Source organism: Sebastes fasciatus, chromosome 5 (assembly GCF_043250625.1).
Source record: "Sebastes fasciatus isolate fSebFas1 chromosome 5, fSebFas1.pri, whole genome shotgun sequence".
Lineage (NCBI taxonomy): Eukaryota > Metazoa > Chordata > Actinopteri > Perciformes > Sebastidae > Sebastes > Sebastes fasciatus.
The window spans coordinates 7,199,343-7,224,688 of NC_133799.1; the positions used below are offsets into that span (position 1 = coordinate 7,199,343).

The 25,346-nt window shown below is 39.2% G+C and overlaps 1 protein-coding gene across 3 annotated transcripts; it reads right to left on the reverse strand.

Annotated features, from left to right (window-relative positions):
- Positions 1 to 824: 824 nt before the first annotated feature.
- Positions 825 to 23,872, reverse strand: LOC141767477 (occludin). 3 transcript variants are annotated; one of them, XM_074634806.1, is made up of 10 exons: positions 23,619 to 23,872; positions 17,237 to 17,843; positions 15,554 to 15,745; positions 14,683 to 14,850; positions 7,680 to 7,843; positions 7,268 to 7,360; positions 4,807 to 5,025; positions 4,090 to 4,261; positions 3,221 to 3,262; positions 825 to 2,252 (listed from the first exon to the last, which is right to left on the reverse strand). In XM_074634806.1, the coding sequence occupies exons 2-10, from the start codon at positions 17,822 to 17,824 to the stop codon at positions 2,154 to 2,156; spliced, it is 1,737 nt and encodes a 578-aa protein (XP_074490907.1). In that variant the 5' UTR covers positions 17,825 to 17,843; positions 23,619 to 23,872; the 3' UTR covers positions 825 to 2,153. The 3 variants fall into 3 exon arrangements, with proteins under 3 accessions (XP_074490907.1, XP_074490908.1, XP_074490909.1); XM_074634807.1 differs by lacking the exon at positions 23,619 to 23,872 and adding an exon at positions 18,210 to 18,233; XM_074634808.1 differs by lacking the exon at positions 7,268 to 7,360 and having other exon boundaries at positions 23,619 to 23,868.
- Positions 23,873 to 25,346: the final 1,474 nt, after the last annotated feature.

The window sequence follows — 25,346 nt, forward strand, 5'->3', positions numbered from 1 at the left end:
AAGTTCCTGATTGGAGCTGAAATAATCAATTAATCACTTATATACTTAAATATATTAGCTCCAGCTTCACAATATGAGGATACTTTACTTTTCTGTTTCAAATATTTAAAAATTTGAGTTTTCACTGTTGATGGGACAAAATAAGACATTTGAAGATGTCACCTTTGCCTCTCAGACCTTGTGATGGGCCTTTTTCACTATTGGTGACATTCTATAGACTAAACTATTAATCGCAAAATCAAGAGCAGATTCACTGATGATGAAAATAATCATTAGTTGTAACTCTATTCTTGATATTGGACGTACACATTTGCATTAAACATGTCAAATCAATTTTATTCACATAGCCCAATATTACAAATTTGTGTCAAGGTGCTCTACAATCTGTATAGCATACGACACGTTCTGTTCTTAGACCCTTGTTTGGATAAAGAAAAACTCCTTAAAAAAACAACATAATTCTATCAGTCAAATTGATCTTTAACTTTGTTCATTGTGGGTTTTTTTGGCAAATGACTAACACTCAAAATATGAGTGTAGGGAGGAGGAGAGAGTCTGTAACCATTTAAGAGACAAATTCATCATATGTGTATTATTAGTAACATGATTTCAATATTTCATTTTACTAGTAAAAAGGTTTTAACGTAGTTTACCAAAAGAGGGCAGCAGCAGCTTACTTTGAGCTGACTGATCAACAGTGTTCCCTGAAGTCCTCCTGCTCTCCCTGCTGGACGCTCACTGCAGATGCACAATGCTGCAGATAAATCAGCAGGGTCAGCAAAACATGGAAGAAGAAGTGAAAAGATAATGACAGGCTTATCTAATTTTAAGAGAATTAGAAATGTTTATTATTATTGAACTCAATACTTTTTAGATGTCATACCTTATGGAAGTATACAGTTACAAAAATGGTCTTATAATAGCTTCAAAGAAAATAAATTCATACAAAAATAAATGGCTCGCAAATGGTTTGTAAAATAACAACAATGTTCTTCGTAAAAATACAAATGCATGACAAATCAAAAGGGTGATCAATTTTATAACGTACATTAGATCGTAACACTTTGCACATAAAGTGGATTAATACAAAAAACTACCACATGGAATCAGCAGATTTCATTATCAAACAATCAAATGAAAAGATGAGCGTAGCTTATAGACCGTGACAGAAACAGTGTTTTCCAGTTTGTTGAGGAGCGTACATGATAAAAAATATGTTTTTACTCATTTGCATGGCTTAAACACATTTTGAATGATTAATAAAGAAGCCACTATGAATCTTTATTATATGTACAAATAACAAAGATATCTGCTGAATCTAATAGACAGATACTGTAAATTTGTTCTTGGTACGTAGTATGAATAGGATTCATTAATAGTATATACAATAAAATGTCTCACATATCTCACTGGCCAGTTTGTCCCCTTTTTGGTGTCACTGCATGCTATGATAATCAGTATAAAAATCTCAGTTTAGACAAAAAAAAGCAAGTAAAAACACGTAGTCCCAGCAGAGAGCAGTCCACTTCACTGACGTTGAAGTTAGTCACAAACACTGACGCAGAAAGATGAGAAAAGCACAACTAAAGTTCATTTGTGACAAAGATAACGCCATGCCAAGGGTTAAAGAAACTGCACATTTGCTCGCAAAACTATCCCAGCAACCCGTGTCAGCCATTACTACGTTCTCTACAATACTCTTCCACCTCTTATCTGTGGAGATAAAACAAAGAAAAGCTGGAGGGCAAACAGAGCCACAGAAACAGAGCACAGTATTATCACAGGTCAGGTGACTTTCAAACAACCCCGCTGCAAATCACAAACCACTCCCACTGATCCTCACAAGTGACTGAACACTGCAAACAATGAGCTGAATCTATAGAGGAAAGGCAGTGTTTGCTGTGGAAGTGGCTACAGCTGAGCGCCCTGCTTCCATTTTCTTCCAAAAAAAGTTTACATAACTGATCAAGATCATTATTATTAACATACAGTATGTTCCCTATGTGTGTGTGTGTGTGTGTGTGTCCAGTGTATGTTGGTTCTGTACAGGTAACTTTGGTCTCGATATGTCACAAGTCTTTGTGGTATTTTGGAGTGTATCTTGGCCCGTGTGTCTGTGAGTGTTTGCTGAGCGTCGGGACTCAGTGGGTTCATCAGTGGTTCTTGTCGTAGTCCTTCACCAGGCCTTTGATGTGGAACAGTTTGTGTCTCAGCCTGCGACACTCTTTCTTCTTAGACCGGTAGTCTGGCGTCTACGGAACAGAGAGAGTAATTTAATAATGCAAAACAACGCTAGACAGTGAAAAGTAATAAAAGCTCTATGATATAGACTGTCAAGAAAAAAGGTTAGAATAATACTATGAAAAGTAAATGAAATGACATTTTGTATCGGATGTTAAGAACCTAAAGGGTAACTTTGGTATTTTCCAACTTGGACCCTATTTTTCCATGTTTTGGTGTCTAATGGGGACAACAATTTCTGAAAGTGGTCCAGTAATGAGGGAGACCGCTGTAACCCGCAGCCGCGAAACGAGCTGCAAGGGCAAGTTAGCAGCATCAATGTAACATTACGTTCACTAAAAGTGCTTGTTTTTGCCACCGACAGGTTCAGATTGTTATTATAAGTGTCTGACAACATTATTGAAAGGACCCTACTGAAATCTGAGTATCTGTATACTCTGGCTCAAATAAATACGAATTCCAAGACCTCATCCACATTGTTGAAATCGTCTAAATATTCAGCAATGACATTGAAGATCTTGTAGACTATACTAAGTTACGCTTTCTGTACTCCAACGCAACGAACTCTGCCCGGCTGGCACTCGCGTTTCCACCATGGATGTATTCCACTATTCCACCGTTGTCTTCCGGCAACACGTCACCTCGCCAGATTTCAGAACGACACTTCTCCTTGAGGAGCGAGACTCTCTCCATAATGCCAGACACTTATAATAACAATCAGAGCCCTTCCATGGCAAAAACAAGCAAATAACGGTGCCAGCTTGCCCCGATAGCACCTTATTGCCGTCTACAGCGCTCTCCCTCAATACTGGACCAATTTCAGAAATAGTTGTCCCTATTAGTCGGTTAGACACAAAAACATAGGAAAATAAGGTCCATGTTGAAAAACATAGAAGTTAACCTTTAATGCTTCCACAAATAACTGCAATATATTTTTGAGTTTAGTTTGTAAAATGTATCATCAGAGACGTCTCCCCACCTGCTTCAGATCCTTCAGCTGATTATATTCATCTGCTGCAGCCTGTGGAAAAATGAGGAAAAACATTTGTTATGAGTCCACGTCCTTCACACACAAACTGAACATTGAAGGAATCTGTTTGTGCACTCAGGACCTTGATGATCAGGGATTTTAGTCTTTGTGTGTCTATCTTGAGTCTTTGCAATGTATACTTGCATCTCTTCGCTGCCATAAAGAATGGTGACAGGTAGGATGCGATGGAGGACTGAGATGTTCCAACAACAACCCAAGACATATTCAAATATGTTGGATATGACATCTGGTTGAACTAATCAGTGCAGTGACTCAACAACTGAGAGTCTAATCGTGCAAATGCTCAAAGTTATGGGTGCATGTTTCGTAATTTACTTAAACGATTCTGAAAACTTCAGCACATTCAGTACATAAATCTATTTCTTGCCTAATTGTGAACTGTCGAGGTGGCAAATTTGCTTTCAGTCTGATCAGCACTGCATGGTTTATGTTTCTATTACTCAACAATTAATATCTTTTTCGTCTTTATTATTAATGCAGAGTTCTTGCTTTGTTCAGACCACTGAAGGGTAGCTCAAGAAAACATGTGTGAAAAAGAAGATTCAGCAAAGACCCACATGTGATTCTAGTGGAGTATGAGCATAGTACAGCTGTAAACCGTAAAATGCTAATCTTCATTTTGGATATTGTTAGGGAGAAGCTTGTTTTGGCAGACACAAGAATTTCATTTTCTTTATTCATGTGTCTTATTTATCCACTATTTAAGTTACAGTGGAAGGGGATGATCCTGGTTTGTAATTCAGGCTCATTCATGCCTTTCTCCTGAGTTTAGGGGGTGAGCACTGTGTATATCTGACCTGGTATTTGGCAGAGGTTTCATCCAATGTGTCCAGCTGCCGGCTGAGTTTGTTCAAGTGGTCATTAATGTCGTCCATCTCAGCACACAGGCGCTTGTATTCTCTAAGGTCGGCATCAAACTCTCTCTTATACTCATGACGCTGGGCATCGGATGTTATATCTGGGTACGTACTGGAGGAGGAGAAGGAGAGGAGAGAGATCAGCATCAGAGATAAACCTGCATCAGTCATTACAAAGACTTAAACACTTGAAGGCAGTGCACTGGTTAATGAGGAATACTGTAGGTGCTGGTTTAAATAACGGTGTGTTAGTCTGGATGGATCGAACCACAACCAAATATAACTGCTTTCTCCTAAACTACATTGACTCCCATGTTTTGTACCTTTGGCCCAATTCTCTCATTATTCCTGAGTACAGCCCATGTGAACCGGCATGCCTCAGAGGATTAACTACTCTCCTGGACAGACTGAAGCACATACAGACTGAAGCCTTTTCCGCGCTTTGCTGTTTATGCATCTGTTTATTTACTACTCTGTACTTCTATACAAAAGATGTTCTAGCTGCATGTTCCTGTAAATTTTGTAGCTTAAAGCTGTGCATTTAAATCAAAGAATTTAGGTCTGGTCCCGAGGGAGCGACTGCAATCAGCATTCTGTGTTCTTAGATAATAATGACATTTCCATCTTTAATCCAGAGATACAATAGTAGATCCTCACTTCTCCCACTCGTCTTCGTCGAGTTCGTTGCCCGTTTCTCCTCCTGTGGTGTACTCTGTCTCGTACTGAGACTCATCGAAGTCGGGGTTACGTCTGCGTCTCTTGCCCCTGCTGGCAGAGGGTTTGCGGACTCCGCCGGTCTCCTCTGAGGGGCTGGAGCTGGTTCTTCCACCGTGGGAGAAGGCTTCTGATGGTCTGCTGGTGGTCTTCTCTGAGTACCTGCAGGACAGCAACATACACATGAAAAAATCTGTAATGACCGGCTTCCACTGGAACCACTAGAAAAGTCAATAATAATGAGAACATCTTGTTCACAGGAATAGCATTAAAGGTGCAGTGTGTAGGATTTGTCTACATCTAGTGGTGTAGTTGCAGATCGCAACCAACTGAGTACCCCTCCACTCACTCCTCCCTTTCCAAGACTGCAGTAACGTGAGCTGCAGAGTGCAAAACCGTGGTAATGCAATTCGCCTCGCTCGGAGGCCAACCTTCCCATAATACCACTACTTTAGGAGCAAGTCAGACGGTGGCTGGTGGAACCACGGTTTTGCACTCTGCAGCTCACATTACCGCAGTTTCACATGTGTGTCGGAGAACTACGGTGGCCTTCAGGTAACGCAAAGACGTGAAAGGCTCTCTCTAGAGCCAGTGTTTGGTTTGTCCGTGCGAATAGATCTCCCGAAATGTTACACACTGTTCCTTTAAGCATTAACCTTAAAGAGGTTAAAGAGGTGACTGAAAGCAACAAGTGTTCCAGTGATCACATGCAGAGAGCTCTTCTCTGTGCTGTGAGTCCAGCTATGATCGGTGTGTGTCTGTAGTTTACGGAGAGCAGGAACCAACAACGGTTACATATTATACCTTTAAGCAAAAAGAACATCGCGTCCCAAATAACACCATGAACTTAAGGAGAGGTCTAATGTAGGACAGTGTCTAAAGATAACAAAGATTTACTGATACGGCCCAGACAGATACCATATGGAGGAAGGTAAACACTTTGAACCACTAATGATTATTGTTGCTCACACCCTACAATTTGACTCAGTGCCATGTAGAGGGCCCTCAGTGACCAGAAAGAAGGTACAGTTCTTTAATAACGGGAAGGAGGAAACATGCTCAATTTTGTAGGGATTTGTAGAGGAATCCAAATCCAGCGGTGCAGATATTACAAGTTCTTACAAAAAAGGCTGCACAATGTCAACGACAGAGCACTCTGACATTCTTCTGCTTATGAAAACGCCTGCTATGTTTACTTTGTGAGAGAGGAAATCATCAACATAATAATATTCTGTACTTTGAACCGAATCTAAATCGGTTGTCCTCTTGTCCGTGAACATTAACAGAACATTTCACCTTAATCAGGTCATTCAGAAAACATATTTCTGGTACAAGCTGGGCTTGTTTTTTCAAAAGTACTGAGATGTTAAGTAACTGTGAAGAGCAATGTACTTCACGTCTCACACACACTGCAGTCTTGAGGACAGTAATGCAAACAAAAACAAGGTGCTTGAGAAATCATTTCTAGCGTTGGAGAAAAGCAAATACATTTGTTCACATCCTGCACATTCCCTTCCTCAGAGATTTCAATGAACATGAGAAAAAAAACAAGGGAAAGTTAATCCAACAAGGGCTCAAAGGTCACACACACACTGAGCTCATATTGTGGGTAGGGCAATATGTTTTCATGGGCTTTAAAACAGGGCAGTGATTAGATATCGCTTGTGTGAGTCACATGTTTGGAGGTTCATTGTCTGTGTGGTCTTTGCTTTGCAGTGTCTTTTCTGTTATTGGACTTTCCACACTCACAGCTGAAGTATTTCTTAAAGACACAGTAAAAAATACATTTTACAAGCTCTAATTTTGAACTTACAGTGTCTCTTGTTATATACCAAATATTTATCAAAACAAATATTTTTATCTTCTAACACTTCTCTTTTCTCTTCCTGTAAAACATTAAAATATTTTTGACAACTCATCTTGAGCTTTCGAGCTGATGTACATTTATCCAATCAAATGGGATTTAGGGCAACTCGCTAACCCCACTCATCATATACAGTATAACCATGCTCGTTGATCCTAGTAGCTAGCAGAGTGATGTCAAGGGTCACTTTGTTTATATTTTCAAAAGAGCATTTTCTTTTTGTCCCTCGTTCTCTTCCTCCTGATCTAACAACGCAGGCGAGGAGCTTCCGGTGAAAGCCAGCAGCTCCTCCATGCCTCTCTACAGCTCCATATCACGGTGTGGTTGCTAAACAACGCCCACTTTTGAGCGATCCAATCAAGGATCAATCACATTACAGAAGATAAAGACACTCTAACTTCTGCTCCATCTGCGTTCTGTTTTTTATAATAATTTGAACACTAGCACCAGCTCAGTCAAAGTTAGCTGTGCTAACTACATTTTTGATTTTTTTGAAGTGTGGTTGTATGTATACTCCCGCGTTCTGCGAGGTAAAATTACTTCTTTTGTGCATGTAGTCTGGTGGTTTTGAAGAGAGCGAGAACGGCTTCAGTTCCCCGTCGGAAAGCACTGTCTGACGGTGAGGTAATGTGGCTGTGGACGGAAGCAACAGAAAAAAAATGATTTTAGCCACCTAAAAAAAAATCTGTTTTAGTGTAAGCTAAAGTATGTAACATTAATACACTAACTATAAGGATGTACATTGATATACTGTATAGTGCACATGTACATGCAGCAGAGTCATCATGCAGAAACCTATGTCAGGTCACGTGGGTAAACGTTTTTAGAAGGGCTTGGAAAATAGTATTTTGACGCTAAAACATACAAAATTTGAATGTTCAGATTTGAATACACAAGGGACACCACTGGGAAGTTACAGAATGATATAAAATGAGAATACAGGTTCACCCACTCGTTGTTGTCTAAGGTGTCTTCATTATAGGAGCTGCTGTCCACCTTGGCCGGGGGGTAGGAGATGACACTGTTCGCTGAGGCGTTGAGCAGCCCTGCTCCTTTCTCTGACACCAGCAGGGTAGGGGCGTCTTGAACACTGCGGCTTTCCTCCACATTGTTCACCTACAGCAGGCAGGAAAAAACACAAGGAACAGACTCAGCAAACATAAACAAACAGCTAATGCACTCACAAAGACCAGGCCACGCTACAGGCTCATTTTCTGACTGTCATCCTGTTAAAGAACCATTATTGTTCTCCTCTTTTCCTCAGGTCTTAACTTGAGGAGAAAGGAAAAGCTATCTCTACACCAGAGACTGAAGTATGATAATTAGTGCTTAAAGTTTGAAGGAGCAGTCAGGCATGTAATTGGACAGCAAAGTCCAATTCCTCAACGAACAGAGGGTTATCTGTTCGGTTCACCGTACTTGAAAAGGTCAAGAGAACAAAAACAAATGATGACTTTAAGGCTAATTATAAAATAAACCCAACACACCATAAATAAACCAAAACCTCTGATTGTAATGAAATATGATTGATGGTCACTTAATAATAATAATAATAATAATAATATATAATATATACACAGAAAATATCTGACAATGATTCCATCTTTGACCTCACTTCTTTCTATTGTCTTATGTCTTTGTGAACACCTGGAACGGATGTGCTCCTCCTTTCTTCCTTCAAACAAAAGGTCTGTCATGTAAATAAATTCATCTAATCTGCATTTTCAAGTCCTTCCTGTGAGCATGAGGGAATTCCTCACAATGAATGACTCAGGGGTGGTCACTGTTTTTCCTCACTGGGTCCAGTAAATTAATCATTAGATGTCATTTACTCAACCTCTACACAAAGCAGTAAAGTCTAAACTTTAAACGGGTCTCACTGTTTCTCTGCTACCTGGAAGGCCAACTGGCTTAAAGTTAGCAGAAACCTTTTGGCTCTTTTTCAAATGTAGCAACACAAAGAGGATGTGAGGCAGGTTTTAAATCAAGCAGTCAGACAGCAGCTGCCTTTGTACATGAAATTGCACTGAAAATGTTTGGAGTGATGTTACTTTTGAAAATACATATTTCTGGAAAGACATCAAAACTGTGCAGAGCAACATGCAGGGTTATGTTCCTCTGAAATAAGACATCTAACATCTACTGCACCTGCACAAGAAGGCATTAATCTTTGCTGTACTTGTCTATAATGTATCTCAGCACCAGTCCTGCTTACATGTGAGAATTTACTATTTCCCAACTATATACTGTATATAACCCAACAAAACACCTCCACCCTCCTGCTTACATGGGTGGTACATTACCGAGCAATCTCCTACATTCCTCACAGTGCAGGAGCATCAGCCTAGCCCGAAAAAAACAATAATCATGCTGGGTGGAGTGCCTTGGTAGGGGAGAGGTGCACTGCTTGCAGCTGCAGGAGAGTCCCATTTGAAGACTGCACTTCATGTAAGAATCCCAACAATGCCCTCTCAGTGTGCAGCACAGCGGGTGCTGGGCTGTGAGCAGAGTGTTTAAGCACAGTAAGAAAGTCTGAGTCCTGGACCTGGTGAGGAAAAGCATGAAGGCAAAGATGGAGAGAGACGGAGAGAGGCAGGGAGACGAAGCCTTGGATGTTGACGAGGGAAGAAGGAGCAAAATGAAGCAGACAGACATGCAAAGTGAGGGAGAAGTACATGTGTGATAAAAGAAGAAGGAGAAGCAGAGCAGTGGGATGATGGAAAATTAAGTGTTATCGTGATAATAACGCGTTAACGCAAAATTGTTTTAATGCCACTAATTTCTTTAATGCATTAACACAATCGATCTTTCAAAAGTAGTAGCGGGCTCAGTTTTAAAGCTAGAGTGAATGTACTCCTATCATATGAAACTAGAAAACCTAAAGAATCCATTGGCGAGGAAAAACTCGGAAAAGGAAAGAGGAAAAGGGGTCCCTTGACCTGCTCTGACCTCAAGATATGCAAATAAAATGGGTTCTATGGGTACCCACGAGTCTCCCCTTTACATGCATTTTGTGGCAAGTAAGCACACTGACAGCTGTTGTTGCCTGTTGGCCTTGAGTTTGCCATGTTATGATTTGAGCACATTGTTTTATGCTAAATGCAGTACCTGTGAGGGTTTCTGGACAATATTTATCATTGTTTTGTGTTGTTAATTCATTTCCAATAATAATATATACATGCATAAAGAAAGCATGTTTGCCCACTTCTATGTTGATAAGTAAATTGAATAATTGACAAATCTCCCTTTAAGGTACATTTTAAACAGATAACAAATGTGCGATTAATTTGTGATTAATCGCGATTAATCATGGGACAATCATGCGATTAATCACAATTAACTATTTTAATCAATTGACAGCCCTAAAAAAAGGTTCCTCAGTTACAAGTAACGTATGATTTTATCATTTTTTTCTGAAATATTTTAGTTTTCTGTATATTTTGAATTGTTTTTTTTGAGAAGTAGAACATACCTAATTCATTTTGAAAATCACAATTTATATCTACTTTAAATGGAATATTGGTCAAACTAATCACATTTGCCTGTTTTTCTACACTACTCCTCCTTGAAGAGATGTTAGTAACACAAAACATTTTTTAAGTGGCAAACAACAAACCCCATCAGTCAGATCAGGGACACCAATTTCAGGGCTCAACAATAAGGACTGCACGATTGCCCAGGGCACGTAAAATACGATGTTGGGCTAGTAAATCTAGCAACTCACTTGCCTGATCATAAAAAATCAAACACATGTTTTTTACTGGAGCTGATGATGGAAGTAGCTAAGGAGCCATCTCTCTTCCTTCTCAACTCTGCTGAGAGTTGCACATGTGCAGTACTGATTGGGCAGCGGGTAAAGACAACGTTTAGGAGCTGAAGTGCAAGCGAGCGTTTCAATTCTCCTGGAAACAGAGTTTAGTTTAGTGGTTTTCTCAGTTTCTCAGTATGTTGCTATATAACAATGGTATACTATTGCTTCAAACCACATTCACTCTGTATTTGGATGTTTTAATCTGCGTCTATGAAACCAGCCCAGGATGCTTTCACTCCACATCTGTGCAGCACTTCAGTGTTTCCAGCACACAGACAGCTCTGCAGTGACCAACTCTGATGACCTCATGCAGCAGACACAATGCAGCCTCCCCCCGCCCCCCCAGGCGAGCTGAATGAGGCCAGTGTGTGAGGTCATCAGAGCATGCCAGGCCTACCCAAGCTCAGCAACAGAGATGGGTCCAATCTCAAACCAACCACAGCCTTGGACTGTCACTGGCCCTGTGTTTAAAGGAGCCAAACAAGCCAGATGACTCATTTTATGGCATACAGTAAGCAGGTAGCGCAGCAACGAAGGAACATAATAACTGCACAGTGTGGAACACTGGAAACATGAGGGAAATGAGGACAGCGGGTCATTTCTACCACACTAAGATACCCTGATTATTGAAGTTGGTATACAGATAACATATACAATAATGGCACACGTTGGCTGTCCTGCTTTTGTAGAGAATAAAGACTTCAGGGAGCAAAAGTCAAACATTTTCCTACCTACATACATGTTTTAATCATTGAGACTGACTAGCTTGAATAAATAATGATCTGATAGTAATGAAATCAAATCTAATAAGATTAGTAAACTTTTTTTTTCTTCTTTTCACCCACTATTATGATCCAAAACATATCCCTTACTCTTTTTTTAAAGCAGTATTCACATCAAAAATAGCAAGAATTGTGAAACTTCTCAATGCAGTAGCAGTGTCCACGCCATTACTGCACCTACAATAAGTCTGATGACATCAGTGAGCATGGCTCCATTATCAGACACTAGTGCTAGTCATAGGATTCACTCTAGGCTTGTCTCGTCTACTCTGCTCTGCCTGTACACCTCCATGTGCATGATGCCATGTTCTAGGCAATGACAACCACTCTCAAATACAAACAGCTCTATATAATCCAATATAACACCATGTCTGTTAAGTGCTTCTTTTGGTATTTTCATGTTAGTGCAACAGATAAAGTGTGACTCGCAACACTTTCTGCATCCTCGGGGGGCGGCGTGTGTACTTTCATTCAGCGTACTTTTGTGTGAATAAACAGTAGTATGTATTTTGTCAGACACACTGAGCAGTAATTGACGTTACTCATTTCCTGAGAGCCTCCTTGCTGGTTTGAGATGCGTAACCATGGTAACCTGTGTCAATCTCATGTGACCAAACGATGATTTGTGAGAATTTTAAAGTCTGAACTATTTAACTAACTATATCATGCCTAGCAAAGTGAAATGTTATACTTACACGTAAATTAACGGGTAATTGATGTTTACAGAGCTGTCCGTCAACGTCTGTTATGAACGTTGTCGTCACTACCACATTGCATTGTGTGATATTTATGCCGCTGTAGTGTCAAGCATTTGCATGCTGTAATAATTCCCCAGAAATAGTATGCTAAAAAATCACACATACTGTTTTAGCGTACTAAATAGCAGGTTAGTATGGAATTTCGGACACAACCCATGTTTTGTTTAATAATTGTTTTCTTGCATACTTCAAAGTATTTTGCTCTTTATTTTTTCTATTAATTTGTATTTCTTTCACTTGCAGTTGGCATGCATGTACTGTACACCATGTGTCAGCATGTACTGATTTGTGATCTTGACACTCCCCTGCACAATGTTTGAACAAACACTGGATGTGGACTATGTGTTGAGGAGGATTCTGACTACAGTACAGTATGTAGGAACAGAATGAAAGTATTGTACAGACCCAGTTTTAAGATACAAAACAAATAAAATAACTGTGTGTGTGTGTGTGTGTGTGTGTGTGTGTGTGTGTGTGTGTGTGTGTGTGTGTGTGTTTGTGAGTGTACAGATGTGCTGGTGTTTCAAATCTAGTTTACAGAATGTCAAACGTGGTGCTGTTTATCAAAAATTACAATTTCAAACCAGAGCTTTTGATGTGAACTCATTGTCATTCACTGTATGAAACTGGCATCATTTGAAAAGTGGCAGGTCGAGTCAATAATCAACCCATATCTCTGGTAACAGTCTCATGTGACTAGCGTGGTGTTGACATTTAAAAACCCGAAGGCAGGCTCTCTAGAAACCGCCCGCCTGCTTACTATCTTCTCAGGTGGTTAATGATTACTCAGAGTGAAACCAGGTAGTAGACCATGAGCAAACAATCACTGACTGCTATCAGCCCTGACCCTGAACAAAGTGACTCAGTCAGAGGAAACACTGTTACGGTAGTGTGACCGTATACCTGCTGGATCCTATAAACTCATAAAGATCTGTATATGATGCTCCTTTTGGACTTCCAACTCATAAAGACAAACAATGAAAACATATGAGAGGCTTGAACTGGTGAACAACATCTGGACATATTCAGTCAAATAGCATAACAAGTGACGAACCAACCTCGGGAACGTGCAAAGTCGCAGCTCGGCTTTACTGCATGTGCATCACCACAATCACCTAACCTATCTTTAGAGATGATGACTACCTGAGCAGGATGAACACCTCACTGGCGACCTGCCCTCTTTACCTACTTTGCATCAGTGTTTCCAACAGAATTAGATTGTATAGGTGTTGGTAGCTGACCGGAGGGAGGGATGTTTGTTTTATAACTGTATTGAAGCACTTTCTTTGATTAAAAAATAGTGCAGTGTTGTGTTACTTCAAATAATTGATATTCATTAAATTTTGAATATTCTATTATTGAATTCTTTAAATTTTATACATCCACCACATGATTAGACCCTCTTTCTGATGACAAAATGGGCTTATATCGTAAAACACAGAATTCAGAAAAATGTTATAATAATATAAATAACGTTTTCTTCTACGATATAAAATACGTTTTTGAAGCCTTTATATGTCTTTAAAAATACAGTTGCTCACAAGTGGCTAAATGAGATTACTAAACGTCATCACGTTGACTCGTTGAAGCCTCGTTGTGTATACTCGCATTCATGTGACCGTGATGTAGTTCGTTTATAGCTTAATGTTAGCTTTTTACTTCTGGTCATTGCATTTACACTTCAAAAATCATAAAAGTGGTGATCATTTGTAAAGATTATCTTGCTGAACAGAACATATAAGTATCATAAAAGTTTGCCACATAGCTTATTTTCTGCAATAATTCAAAACCCATTGGAAAAATCGTATTGGCTTCTTGTCGAGGGAACCAGTGGGATGCTAACTTCCTGGTTGGCCTACAAAAATACGTCATCCGTGCACCACTCTAAGTATTGTGTGAGAGAGGAGGAGGAGGCGGGGCAAGGAGGCATTTGGCCCTCTCCGAACGGGCACTGCAGTAAAAAAAAAAAATCAATATATGGCAGTCAATATTGATAAAGTGGCACCCCACCACAAATGATGGGTGGAAAGTAACATAACACGTAGCAAATTTGGTGTCAGATGGGGAAAAGCATATGTCAATCAGTTTTGGTGGCAGAACCTTCCGATGCAGAAAAAACACCATAGTTGATCATTTCCAACCACAGCCGTGACGCTGGTATTGTGTTCACCTTGTGAGTCTTTGTGTGTGTCTGTGGACAGGTTTTTGACCTTGATGGCGTCACAACCATGCATGATGCAGTCACAAAACTTTACAGGTGTGTAGTTGAGATCAAAATGAAGGTAGAGTTCGAAGATGGGTGTGGGCCGAGCAAGGGCACTGGCCCCACGCACACACTTTACGACCCTGGCCTGATTTGAGCTGGTGTGATCCTATCACAAGATGGTCTCTAGTTTCATAATCCAATCAAATCCGTCTGTGAATATTGTTTTCCATCAACTTTCCTTGGGCTGGATTTAAACCCTCTGTGACCCTGTTCATTTCACTGCAAGCTGTGCATGCACAAACTGAGGGTCAGTTAGGGTCGGAAATGTGATTTTACTTTGTAAATCCCCTGTAAACCCAGTCTTATTAAACTGTGACTACCATCCGGTTGTCTCTTACCCATTCCTCTACGTCTCTGCCCTCGGAGGCCTTCCCGCCAACGAGAGGCGCTTCCCAGTAGATATTTGGTTTCCCGTAGCGCCAGATCTTCCCTCTCGTTTTGTGCGCAAAGAAAGCCGCAACACCGAAGGCGATGACAACCAGGAATCCACACACCATGGCAACTCCCTAGAAAAGCAAGAACATGAGAATAAAATCTGGAAAGTTCTCAAGGAGATAAGCTGTAAGATAAAGCTGATGTATCCTGGTACACAAGGTACACAAAGTACACATGTGTGATACAGTAAATACATATCACAATTTGTGACTCAGTACCAAAAAACTTAACAAACTGCTTCATGATAACGGATTACAAAACAGTACAGTACTGATAATATGCTTCGTGAGTGCAGATTTATCTCACTTTTCCCACATTAACAGCAACATTTCACAAAAACAGATGGTGCATGACACACATGTAAACCCAAAGCATCTCAGTTACATTCATTGTAGTGCTATAAACACAAACCTAATCATCAACAATTCTGATAATGAATTAATACATCATCTAAAAACAATACATGCAAAAGATTCACTGGTTACAGCTACAAAAATGTGAGGATTTGCTGCTTGTCTTTGTTTTATATTATTGTAAATGGAATATATTGTGTTAAATGAGCAGTATATACATATATATACTGCTCATTTAACCTAAAATACCTTCCACATGAACTATTACAGTTACAACTCTAGCCTAATCAATTTAAAATCATGTTATAAATATTCTAAGGAGGCCATTGTTAGACTACTACATCTACCTGAATTGAACCTGAAGAGAGTCACATCAAACTCTGAGTTATTGATCACTGATATTTACTAAATATCTACACACCTCCTGTGGGTCCACAAAGCAGTAATGGTAGAGATACTGGTTGTACATGGGGAAGCCTCCCACTCCTCCCATCTGTGAGTAGCTGGTCCCGTAGAGGTTCTGGCACATCATAAGCATCGGGTTGTACATCATACTAGAGGAGCCCTGGGCCATGGGGTTCACCCCAACGATGTAGACGATGCTTATGATGCCCTGGGGGAAAAATGACAGTCATTGATATTTACAATTATAAAATCTGTCAGTCTCTCATTAAAAAATGACTTATAGAAGAACTCCTTAATATTCAATTCAGACAACACTGTCAGATCATATATGTGAAGACCCACATTCAGCAGCTATCGTATCATCCCAATCATTTGCTGAACATCCAGTAAGTACAAAAGGTACGGCACAACAAGGAATAACAAACTTCTGATTGTTTTCTAGTCTGCATGTAATAATACCTTCTTGGAGTTTAATCAGCTAGAAACATCAACAACAAAGGAGCAGGAGGAAAGTCCTCACATGTAAAAATGAAAACCAAAAAGTTGAGGATTTAATGAAGAGAAAGTCAATTTATATAAATTTACTTTAACTGAAGACTCTCTTTCCATATTGAACATCCAAACACTCTTAAGCCAAGCAGGCTGAAATAAAATCAACAGATTGGATTTGAGAAAGTCTAGTGCCTTTTTATTTTTGTATCTACAGTATTATTATAATGTGTTTACTAAGCAGCATAAACAACTTTTATCTTGAACGAATATCTGTATCAAAATATGTTTTAACCAACTCAGCAAGTAGAACACTGGGTCCTGAACAGAGTTAAACTGTGTACACAGAGTCCTGTTTCAGATTATACTTCTGGTATTTTGAAAACAGGCACATTGAAATACCGTTCATAACAGAGATAGGGTGTAAAACGGTTTTAACGGTTAGTTGGAATGTGGGATGGGTACATCGTAACATAATTCAAATATCAATTTTAAAACACCCTCAATGTAGTACCATTCATAAGACAACAGAACAATCTCTGTGTGATTCAGGTAAGATTGAAAATGAATTCCAGCTGAAGCTTTATTGTCCCTTACAGCAATGATTTTAGTATATCATCCTTCTTCTAATCTAATCTTATTTTGTTTTTAGTTGGATGATAACCTGTTTTAGCTAGGGAGGGGGGTTTTATTGGGGATATTTGCCATAGATCTTATGAGAGGGGAGACAAATATTTGGTTTACAGTATTTGAGGTTTGTGTAGTAGTTTAAATTTAAGCAGTTTTTGCACACCGCCGCAATTGTCCAGTATACAATATTGGGTGTAGTCTGAGCCTCTGTGGGCTGGGAACTTGGTGTGTATCACATGAAAATAAACAAACATACAAGTAGCTGCAAAATCTGGATATTACAGATATTATTGGATTAGGACAAGCAAGCAGTGAAGCAAAACTGTACTATCTATAACTGTAGTTAAGAGGCAAGAAATCTCATACCATACGCATTTTGAAGAGCCTTCAGTCTGAATTTAAAGATAGTTGTATGTTTGATTTCTATAATATCTGGATCTCTTGTTCCCTCTATAGATAAATTGTACTCTTCTAATGAATTAATCACCCCATTACCAGTTTCCTCAACACAAGGTGATAAACAACAGAGAAACGTAACTGCAAAAACACAAGGAGACCATAAAATGTGAATGAGTCTTACCTGCAGGATAGCCATGATGATGCTGCCTATCATGAGGCCCAGGAAGAACTTCCTAGTGCGGACAGTGTTGGATTTAGAGAAGCTGGTGATGAAGAAGGACAGCGACCCTATGAAGTTGATGGCTGCCATGGCAATCATGGCGGTTTTGGCTGAGTACGGTTGGATGTAGGAGCCATAGCTGTTGCCGTAGCCTCCTCCATAACCTCCTCCATAACCTCCTCCATAACCACCGCCGTAGCTGCCTCCGCCATATCCACCGCCGCCGTAGCCCATTCCCATTCCCATCCCCATGCCCCCCATTCCATACTGCATGTCCCACATGAGAGTGGAGGCCACACAGGCAAATATCGCCACACACAAGATGATAACCGTAGCCATCATGGCCTTGATGATCCCCGGAGGTGACAGCCATTTGTAGAAGTGCTGCGGTTTGTCCTCAACGTAGTAAGATCCCGGCGGAGGTGGGTATTGGTTGTAATCGCTCTGAGGGGCATGGAAGCTGCCTGGAGGGCCATAGCCATTGTTGGATGGCGAGCTGAAAGGAGGACTGTAGACGGGTGGACTCTCGTAGTGCTGCTTGTCAAACATCGCTCAAAGATGTCCCGAACTGTAAACAACAAAACAAAAAGAGTTTGCGGATAGAGCAAAGTGTACTGCACAATGTTAGTAAGAGTTGTCTGGCTGTGTTTTTCAGCAGCACTGATATGAGTAATGGTACGTGGAGATATGGAAAAGGCGTGACTGTCTTTGGTTATGAGAGTTAGTAACAGAACAGTGTAAATGTTTTACTATTTCCAAGGGAGTGTGATTTATGAGGGCACAAGCTAGGCTTGTTTGTGCATTTTTTTTCTTTCTGTCAGGTTGAGTAAATTAGGTTTTACAGAGAGCAGAAAGTTTATCACTTGTCATATCATAAACTACATCAGACCTGCTTTCATTCATTTACAGAAAATAGAAATATTAGAGGATTGACCTTGAGCTTTGAGGTCTCTGAACCAGCAGAGTCAGAAATAATCAGTGTGGAGATGTCGGTACCAGGACGGGGAGCGCAGCCAAACAATACTTTCCTTTTTGCCTCTACACGGGCTGTAGGAGTCTCTCTCCAGCCCCCGCAATGCCCAGCCAGACTTTGAACATTTCACATCCCGCCCTCTAGCTAAATTTTTGTTTCTTTCTGGTTTCAAATCTTACAGAGAGATATCCAAGGCCACAGTATACGACTTAACAATGCCCTTTCTTCTACATGGAGGCCTACAGGGAGGGGCCAGCCTGCATGTTTGAGTGAAACGGCAAGTAAACAGCAGAGAAAAGTTACTGCAGAGTACAAAAACATGAATGACTGTTTTACTTTTTTGCCAACTCTAATCTTAACATGAAATGAACACAATGCTGAGTGACAGACGGTAACATGTCGTCTGTTACATCACATAACAATAGGGGGAATAATTCATTAATCCAATGGGTGCAACCGTGCAACTAATGATTACTTTCGTTATTGATACATCCTTTTCTTTTTTTGATTAACTTATTAATTGTTTAGTGTAAAAATATCATAAAGTAAATGCCCAGCACAAGTTCCTAGAGCTAGAGGAAGACTGATTCATTGGTTTAGGCCAATTGGTGATTGATGTTTTATTATCAAATTACCCTACAGTTTATACAAGTATAGCTGAAACAGTTAGTTGATTGACAGAAAATGAATTGGAATTTAATCTAAACAAGAATTGTGAAAGTGTCACTTTGGGTAATTGTGATGATCAACCAACTACAACAGTCAAATCCTGCGTTTACATGTCATTCAGCATGAAAAAGTATAAGAAATTACTTGACTAAAAGGGGGCAGTCCTAAAATAAATAGAACATATTCCAATGATCTAATCCACCAAATCACACTTCAGGATATTCTCTTATAATGATAAAATTCTGAGTGACAAAAACAATATTTATTAAAAACGGCGTATGCAAAAGTAGCTGACAGAAGTAAAGATATCGGCTGATTAATCGGCTATCACATCTATCATATTGGATTATATTCACCAGAAGTATTAAACATGACATGTCCCTTATCAATTAAAAAGAGAATACCACTTATTTGTGAGGTCAAATTCTTTGATTTTTGGGTTACTGGAAAAAAAATTATAAATAATTCCTGACAATGACCGATATATTTGACTTCAAGACTACATACATGCTGAAAATCAAACAGTTTTACTGTATTCATTTAGATATTTTCCAAAGTAAAAGTCCCTAGAAGTGTATGATTCAACTTTTTCCCATGGTCTAGTGTTAAAAAAGTTAACAAAAATCGCAATAAATCGTAATATCGAATCGCAATACTTGTAGAATCGCAATACATATTGAATCGGGACCCAAATATCGTGAAAGTATTGAATCGGGAGATATGTGTATCATCCCAGTCCTAATATTTGCAAAGTGCTCTGTCTTTCTGACCACAGTCTTCCAGTGTCACCACAGCACTGATTTTAACAACAACAAAATAAATCTCTTCCATCTACATGTTGCTCCTGCTCAGGCACCTTGATGGGACAGCGAGGGAGTAACGGCCATTCAAAAACATAGACGTACGGACAGACAGAAAGACAGTCCCTGGCACTGCCCACAGTCTCCAGTCTCCAGTCTCCAGTCTCCAGTAATAACTCTCCTCTCTTTATGGGACTCTGGCACACATGCCAGAAGAGGTCTCGCCTCAGAGCCTCCATCCCAGACACCTTCCCATTATTCCCTCCCTCATTCCTCCATATCCTTCATCCCCCTCACAATTCCCCCTGTCCCCAAACTCTCCACCCCCCGTTCTCTCCCTCCCTCCATAACTTCTTGCCTTTGTTTTGGGAGCAGGAGGGGCATAAGTCAAGGCTGCTCGTCACGGGAGCAGTGTTGCCATGGAGTCAGGGTATAAAAAAAAAAGAAGAAAAATTGGGGCACTGTCTAGGGAGGATCAAACAAGGGCTCCTCTGTGCTGCTCCTGAGTGGAGCGAGGCAGGAAGGAGAGGAAAGAGGGGAGGACAGGTGGATGTGTGGTGCACAGCGGTGTCAGGTGTCCTTTATTGTTGATCAACAGGCTGTCTCCTAAACCAGTGGGTCTTAGTTTAATTTCCAATGTGTGATTATATCGTTAACTGGCAGGAAATAATCTCATCTAATTTCCGAGAAATGTAATTACACTGAGAAGGAACAAACAACTATAAATTCAATCTCCGAAGGCCTCACAACACCATTAAGTCCCTTTTCTACTATATTGCATCAGCAAAAAGTACAACATTTTGAGCCCAAACTTGCTCTTTGTCAGGTGCAGATTAATCAAAGGCTTTACAATTTTCAAAAATTTAAATCTAAACTCCTTTAAACCATGCCGAAGAGCCAATTTGGGCTAAAAACATTGTACTTTTCTTAGTGTAATAAAGTAGGAATTTTCTAAAGGGAGCGTTTGACAGTAGGGCAAAAATCACATGTACAGTTTTTTACCTCCGCCAAGGCCGAAGGCCTAGGAAGGAGGTTATGTTTTCACCGGCGTTGGTTTGTTTGTTTGTCCGTTAGCAGCATTACTCCAAAAGTGCGCAATGGATTTGAATGAAATGTTTTGGAGGGGTGGGGTGTGGCACAATGAACAATCCATTAGATTTTAGTGGCGATCTGGACCATGATCCGGATTCCGATCAGCCATAACATTAAGACCTCTGGGTATAACACATGCGCAGTGTAACTGATGATGCGTTGATGACGCATGACCCTGCCTCTTTCCTTCACAGAGAGAGACAGAGAGAGAGCATATCCGACTGAAAAAGTCAGATTGGTGCATCCCTAATAATAATTCTTAGTTGCAGCTGTAGACTCAGTAACTGGACAAGAAAGATGTGATTCTGATTGTGTCTTGCACATTGATTGTTAATGTCCACAAAACCACAACATCTTATTTGTTACTTGTTTTGCGTGAAGGGGAAGCCTTTTAGTTATCTAACAGCAAATGTCCTGAACACAGTGTACCGTAGTGTACTTTTACTTTTACAGCAAAGGAGTAACAGTAGCAGCAGTAGTTGTAGTAGTTGTTGTTGTTGTAGTAGTACAGTGGTGTTTGTCTAAAACTGGCACACAAATCTAATTTTCATGCTGGGCAGAAACGCAGCGTTTGGACCACAGTCACAGGTCAGGTCAGACACCCACCAGCCGCAGCCTGAGCTCCTCTACAACACAGAGACTCTATCATCTGCTGCTGATAATGGAATTCCAGTCATACAGTCACATGTCTCACATCTGTCAAAAACAATTAGGCCTCTGCCCCATGTAGGCTGGGACCCACTGGCATACACACAAGAGTCAGCCAAGACTTCCTGCCCAAAAACACCCCGCTGAAAAATCTCCTCCTGGGTCATTAAAAAACTCAGTTAAACTTCTGCAAAAAAAAACCTTAAGATATGCATTCAGTTACAGATGTTTTAGGTACACCTGTCTTACACAAATACACATTAATACAAAAACTGTTTGGAGAGATTGTTAATTCAACTTAATTGTCATGTTGGAGACTGTGGTGTTGTTGAAGTGTATATCATTAAACTGAGGGGGGTTTCTAATATTTTGTCCACCCCAGTTATATCAGTGAAGGTAGAGTTAATATTGTTGAATCAACATAAATCCTGAACAAAATCTTGCTCCACAGTGTTTTATTTTATGTTTTAATGTCTGCGGTGTTCAATTTCCATGTTTGTTGCAAGGCTCTATATGTTGGATGCTCTTGTGTTTATTTTATGTGTTGGTAAGATACGCTCTGGGAGACAATAAAGTTGTATTCTAGTCTATTCTATACTTCATAATGGTAGGATTTATTGCATTGCTGCTGTATTGGACTGCATTAGTTTAAGCTGGGTGTACCTAAAAAACTGGCACCTGACTGTAATTAATAAGTCATTAGCTAATTACAAAAAAAAAATCCTAATTAATAATTTTGCTAAACAGATAAACCACAGTTAATACAGTAAATCGTTGAGTTAAACTTATAGACATTTCATGTCTCAACTGTCTTTACAATCAATTAATGATATATAAACACACATCAGAAAACATTAAAATGAACAGATTACAGGTTGTGAACCTGTGATTTTTGTGTTGGCTAATGTCAATGTTGGAATGTAACTGAGTACATTTACTAAAGTACTGTACTTAAGTACACATTTGAGGTACTTGTACTTCAGTATTTCCATTTTATGCTACTTTATACTACTTCACTACAAACTGGAAGCCAATATTGTACTTATTACTCCACTACATTTATCTGACAATATGAGTTACTTCAGATATTATTGATACGAAATGTAAATCAACTAATAAATGATGATATTATTATTATAATACAGCAGTATACAAAGTAATTTAAATTAGCTCCACCTTTACCAGCTGCAACATCAGTGATGCTAATGCATCATTCTGAAATGGGCCATTCTGCATAATGATTACTTTTCCTTTTGGTACTTTAAGTATATTTTGATGCCAATACTATGTTAACACTGTGGTACTGGTACTTTTACTTCAGTAAAATATCTGAGTACTTCCCCCACCACTGGCTAATGAGTATGCTTCAAAACCACAATTAGGTTAAATAAAAGAAGCATACTCATTAACCAGTGATGGGGGAAGTACTCAGATATTTTATTTGTATTATAGTACCACAGTGTTAACATAGTATTGGCATCAAAATATACTTAAAGTACCAAAAGGAAAAGTAATCATTATGCAGAATGGCCCATTTCAGAATGATGCATTAGCATCACTGATGTTTCAGCTGGTAAAGGTGGAGCTAATTTAAATTACTTTGTATACTTATAATAATAATATCATAATTTATTAGTTGATTTACATTTCGTATCAATAATATCTAAAGTAACTCATATTGTCAGATAAATGTAGTGGAGTAATAAGTAGAATATTGGCTTCCAGTTTGTAGTGAAGTAGTATAAAGTAGCATAAAATGGAAATACTGAAGTACAAGTACCTCAAATGTGTATTTAAGTACAGTACTTTAGTAAATGTACTCAGTTACATTCCAACATTGACATTAGCCAACACAAAAATCACAGGTTCACAACCTGTAATCTGTTCATTTGAATGTTTTTCCGATGCGTGTTTATATATCATTAATTGATTGTAAACACTAACGTTATACAGATATGAGTTGTCTCTGATGTGATTGTCTTTGTTTTGTCCCAGTACACTGCTGGTATTGATGGTTTTAACTCACTTCTTTATGACCAATAACAAACTGTTAGTTAGCGACTTTGAACAACTTGATAAACACATTAATGCAGGTTTATTCTGGTAGAATAATGCAACATATCGATGTTATAAATCACCTTTAAACTTCATGTAGTCTTACCTGAGGGTCGCTGAAGGAGAATAACAACTGCAGCACAGTTAGTCGCTGTTTCCTGTTAAAACTCTCCTTAATGTGAAAGTTTGGAGCACTTGAGAGAAAAATAAAGTGTCCACAAGAAAAACCTGTTTCCAAGTAATATTAAAGTGAACCTCTTAATTAGAGGTTAACTGTTAAAGACACAGATAAGACGCTGTTTGTCCCAGCAGGACACAGAAGACAACGGTTTCCTTCAGAGGACTATCTGCCTCTGAACAAGTGCTTTGTCCCGCCGGTCCGCGGTGATGAGGCCGACCGCACTACACCGCTACACCGCAGAGGTTACACCGCCAGAGGTCGGGCTTTCTAAGGCTTACTGCAAACATACAGGGATGCAGGGACACTAGCAGAAAGACACGTTTTAATTATAATCATTCATAAAAGTATAGTAAATAAATGATTACCAAAAATAAACGTGTAATAACCATAATCAGTCATCATAGTCTTCCGCCAGACAATATAGTCCTTGAAGTTGCAGTTTAGTAATTTCTTTCTACAAGCAGTAACTAAATACATTTACTCAATTACTGTACTTAAGTACACATTTGAGGTACTTGTACTTTTTTTGATTTTTTTTCCTTCTCCTGCCACTTTATACTTCTACTCCACTACAGTTCAGAGGGAAATATTGTTACTCCGCTACCAGAATCTAAAATAAAAAAATTTCCTCACATGCCACTGTGGCAGGTCACTGAACATTTCTACTAGCCACACAATTGTTTTGTCTGCCACTTCTGAAATCTATGTAGAACGCTTTAGTATAACAGTCACAGAGGCTATTTTTATGCATTGAGTACATTTTCCTGATTATTCTCACATACCGTTACTAAGTAACATTTTCATTTCAAGACTTTTACTTTCAATAGAGTTTTTACAGTGTGATATCAGCACTTTTACTTAAGTAAAGGATCTGAATACTTCCTCCACCACTGATTATAGTAAAGATAAGACTAAATTAAGTGATTTTATGTAGGTTTCGCCTGTTAAAGTTAATCTTTAGACAGTTGTGAAGTCAGATTCAATGAGAAATCGCTTATAACATTTAATTTTTGAGTCAAAAGTCTGCAGTCACTTAAATCACACTGGTTATAGAAAATGTGCATTACTACATAGAGAAAAGTTGTTTCAATATGATTTAATATGTTTGTTTCTCAGTGCTGATATCTCATTTACTATAAATTCATGTCCTTTTCCTTTGTCCTCACTGGTCCAAAGTCCTATTTTTTGTTTCTAAATTTGTATTCATTTTGTTCTCTGTTTCAGTGTATGAATTAATTTACAGTGTACAGCCGTTTTTGTGACCCAGCCATGTTGAGAGCAAACTTTCTCATTTTACATCTAAACAGTACACTACAAGAAGTTTCTGTAAACATTTGAGGAAAAAAATAGGCATTACAGTAACATAATATTGATTCATATTTGATCAGCGCTGCCTAGTTTGACCATTTTCCTCCAGTCTGTGAAATCTTACAGATGCCATTAGGAGAACCGGAGGATACCGCAGAACACAAAGACAATTTTGCTGAGAATCAACTCATCAGTTTTCATTAACAAGTATGCAAGTGGTTATTGTGCAAATTATAGACAATTGTACAGACTCTTTTGCACACATGTGCCAAAACATGCGCAGTTTGCTTGAATGAATGAGAAATTGTAATCTGTTGTGATCAACAAACTAATTGTTCAGAGATT

Bases quoted from the DNA above. Each gene is read 5' to 3' on its own strand.
- LOC141767477 (XM_074634806.1), bottom strand. From the start codon at position 17,824: ATGTTTGACAAGCAGCACTACGAGAGTCCACCCGTCTACAGTCCTCCT. The intron at 7,844-14,682 runs GTAAGAGACAAC...TGCCTGCTGTAG, and splicing joins GCAGAGACGTAGAGGAATGG to GTGAACAATGTGGAGGAAAG. The intron at 3,263-4,089 runs GTCAGATATACA...ATTTTTCCACAG, and splicing joins AAACCTCTGCCAAATACCAG to GCTGCAGCAGATGAATATAA.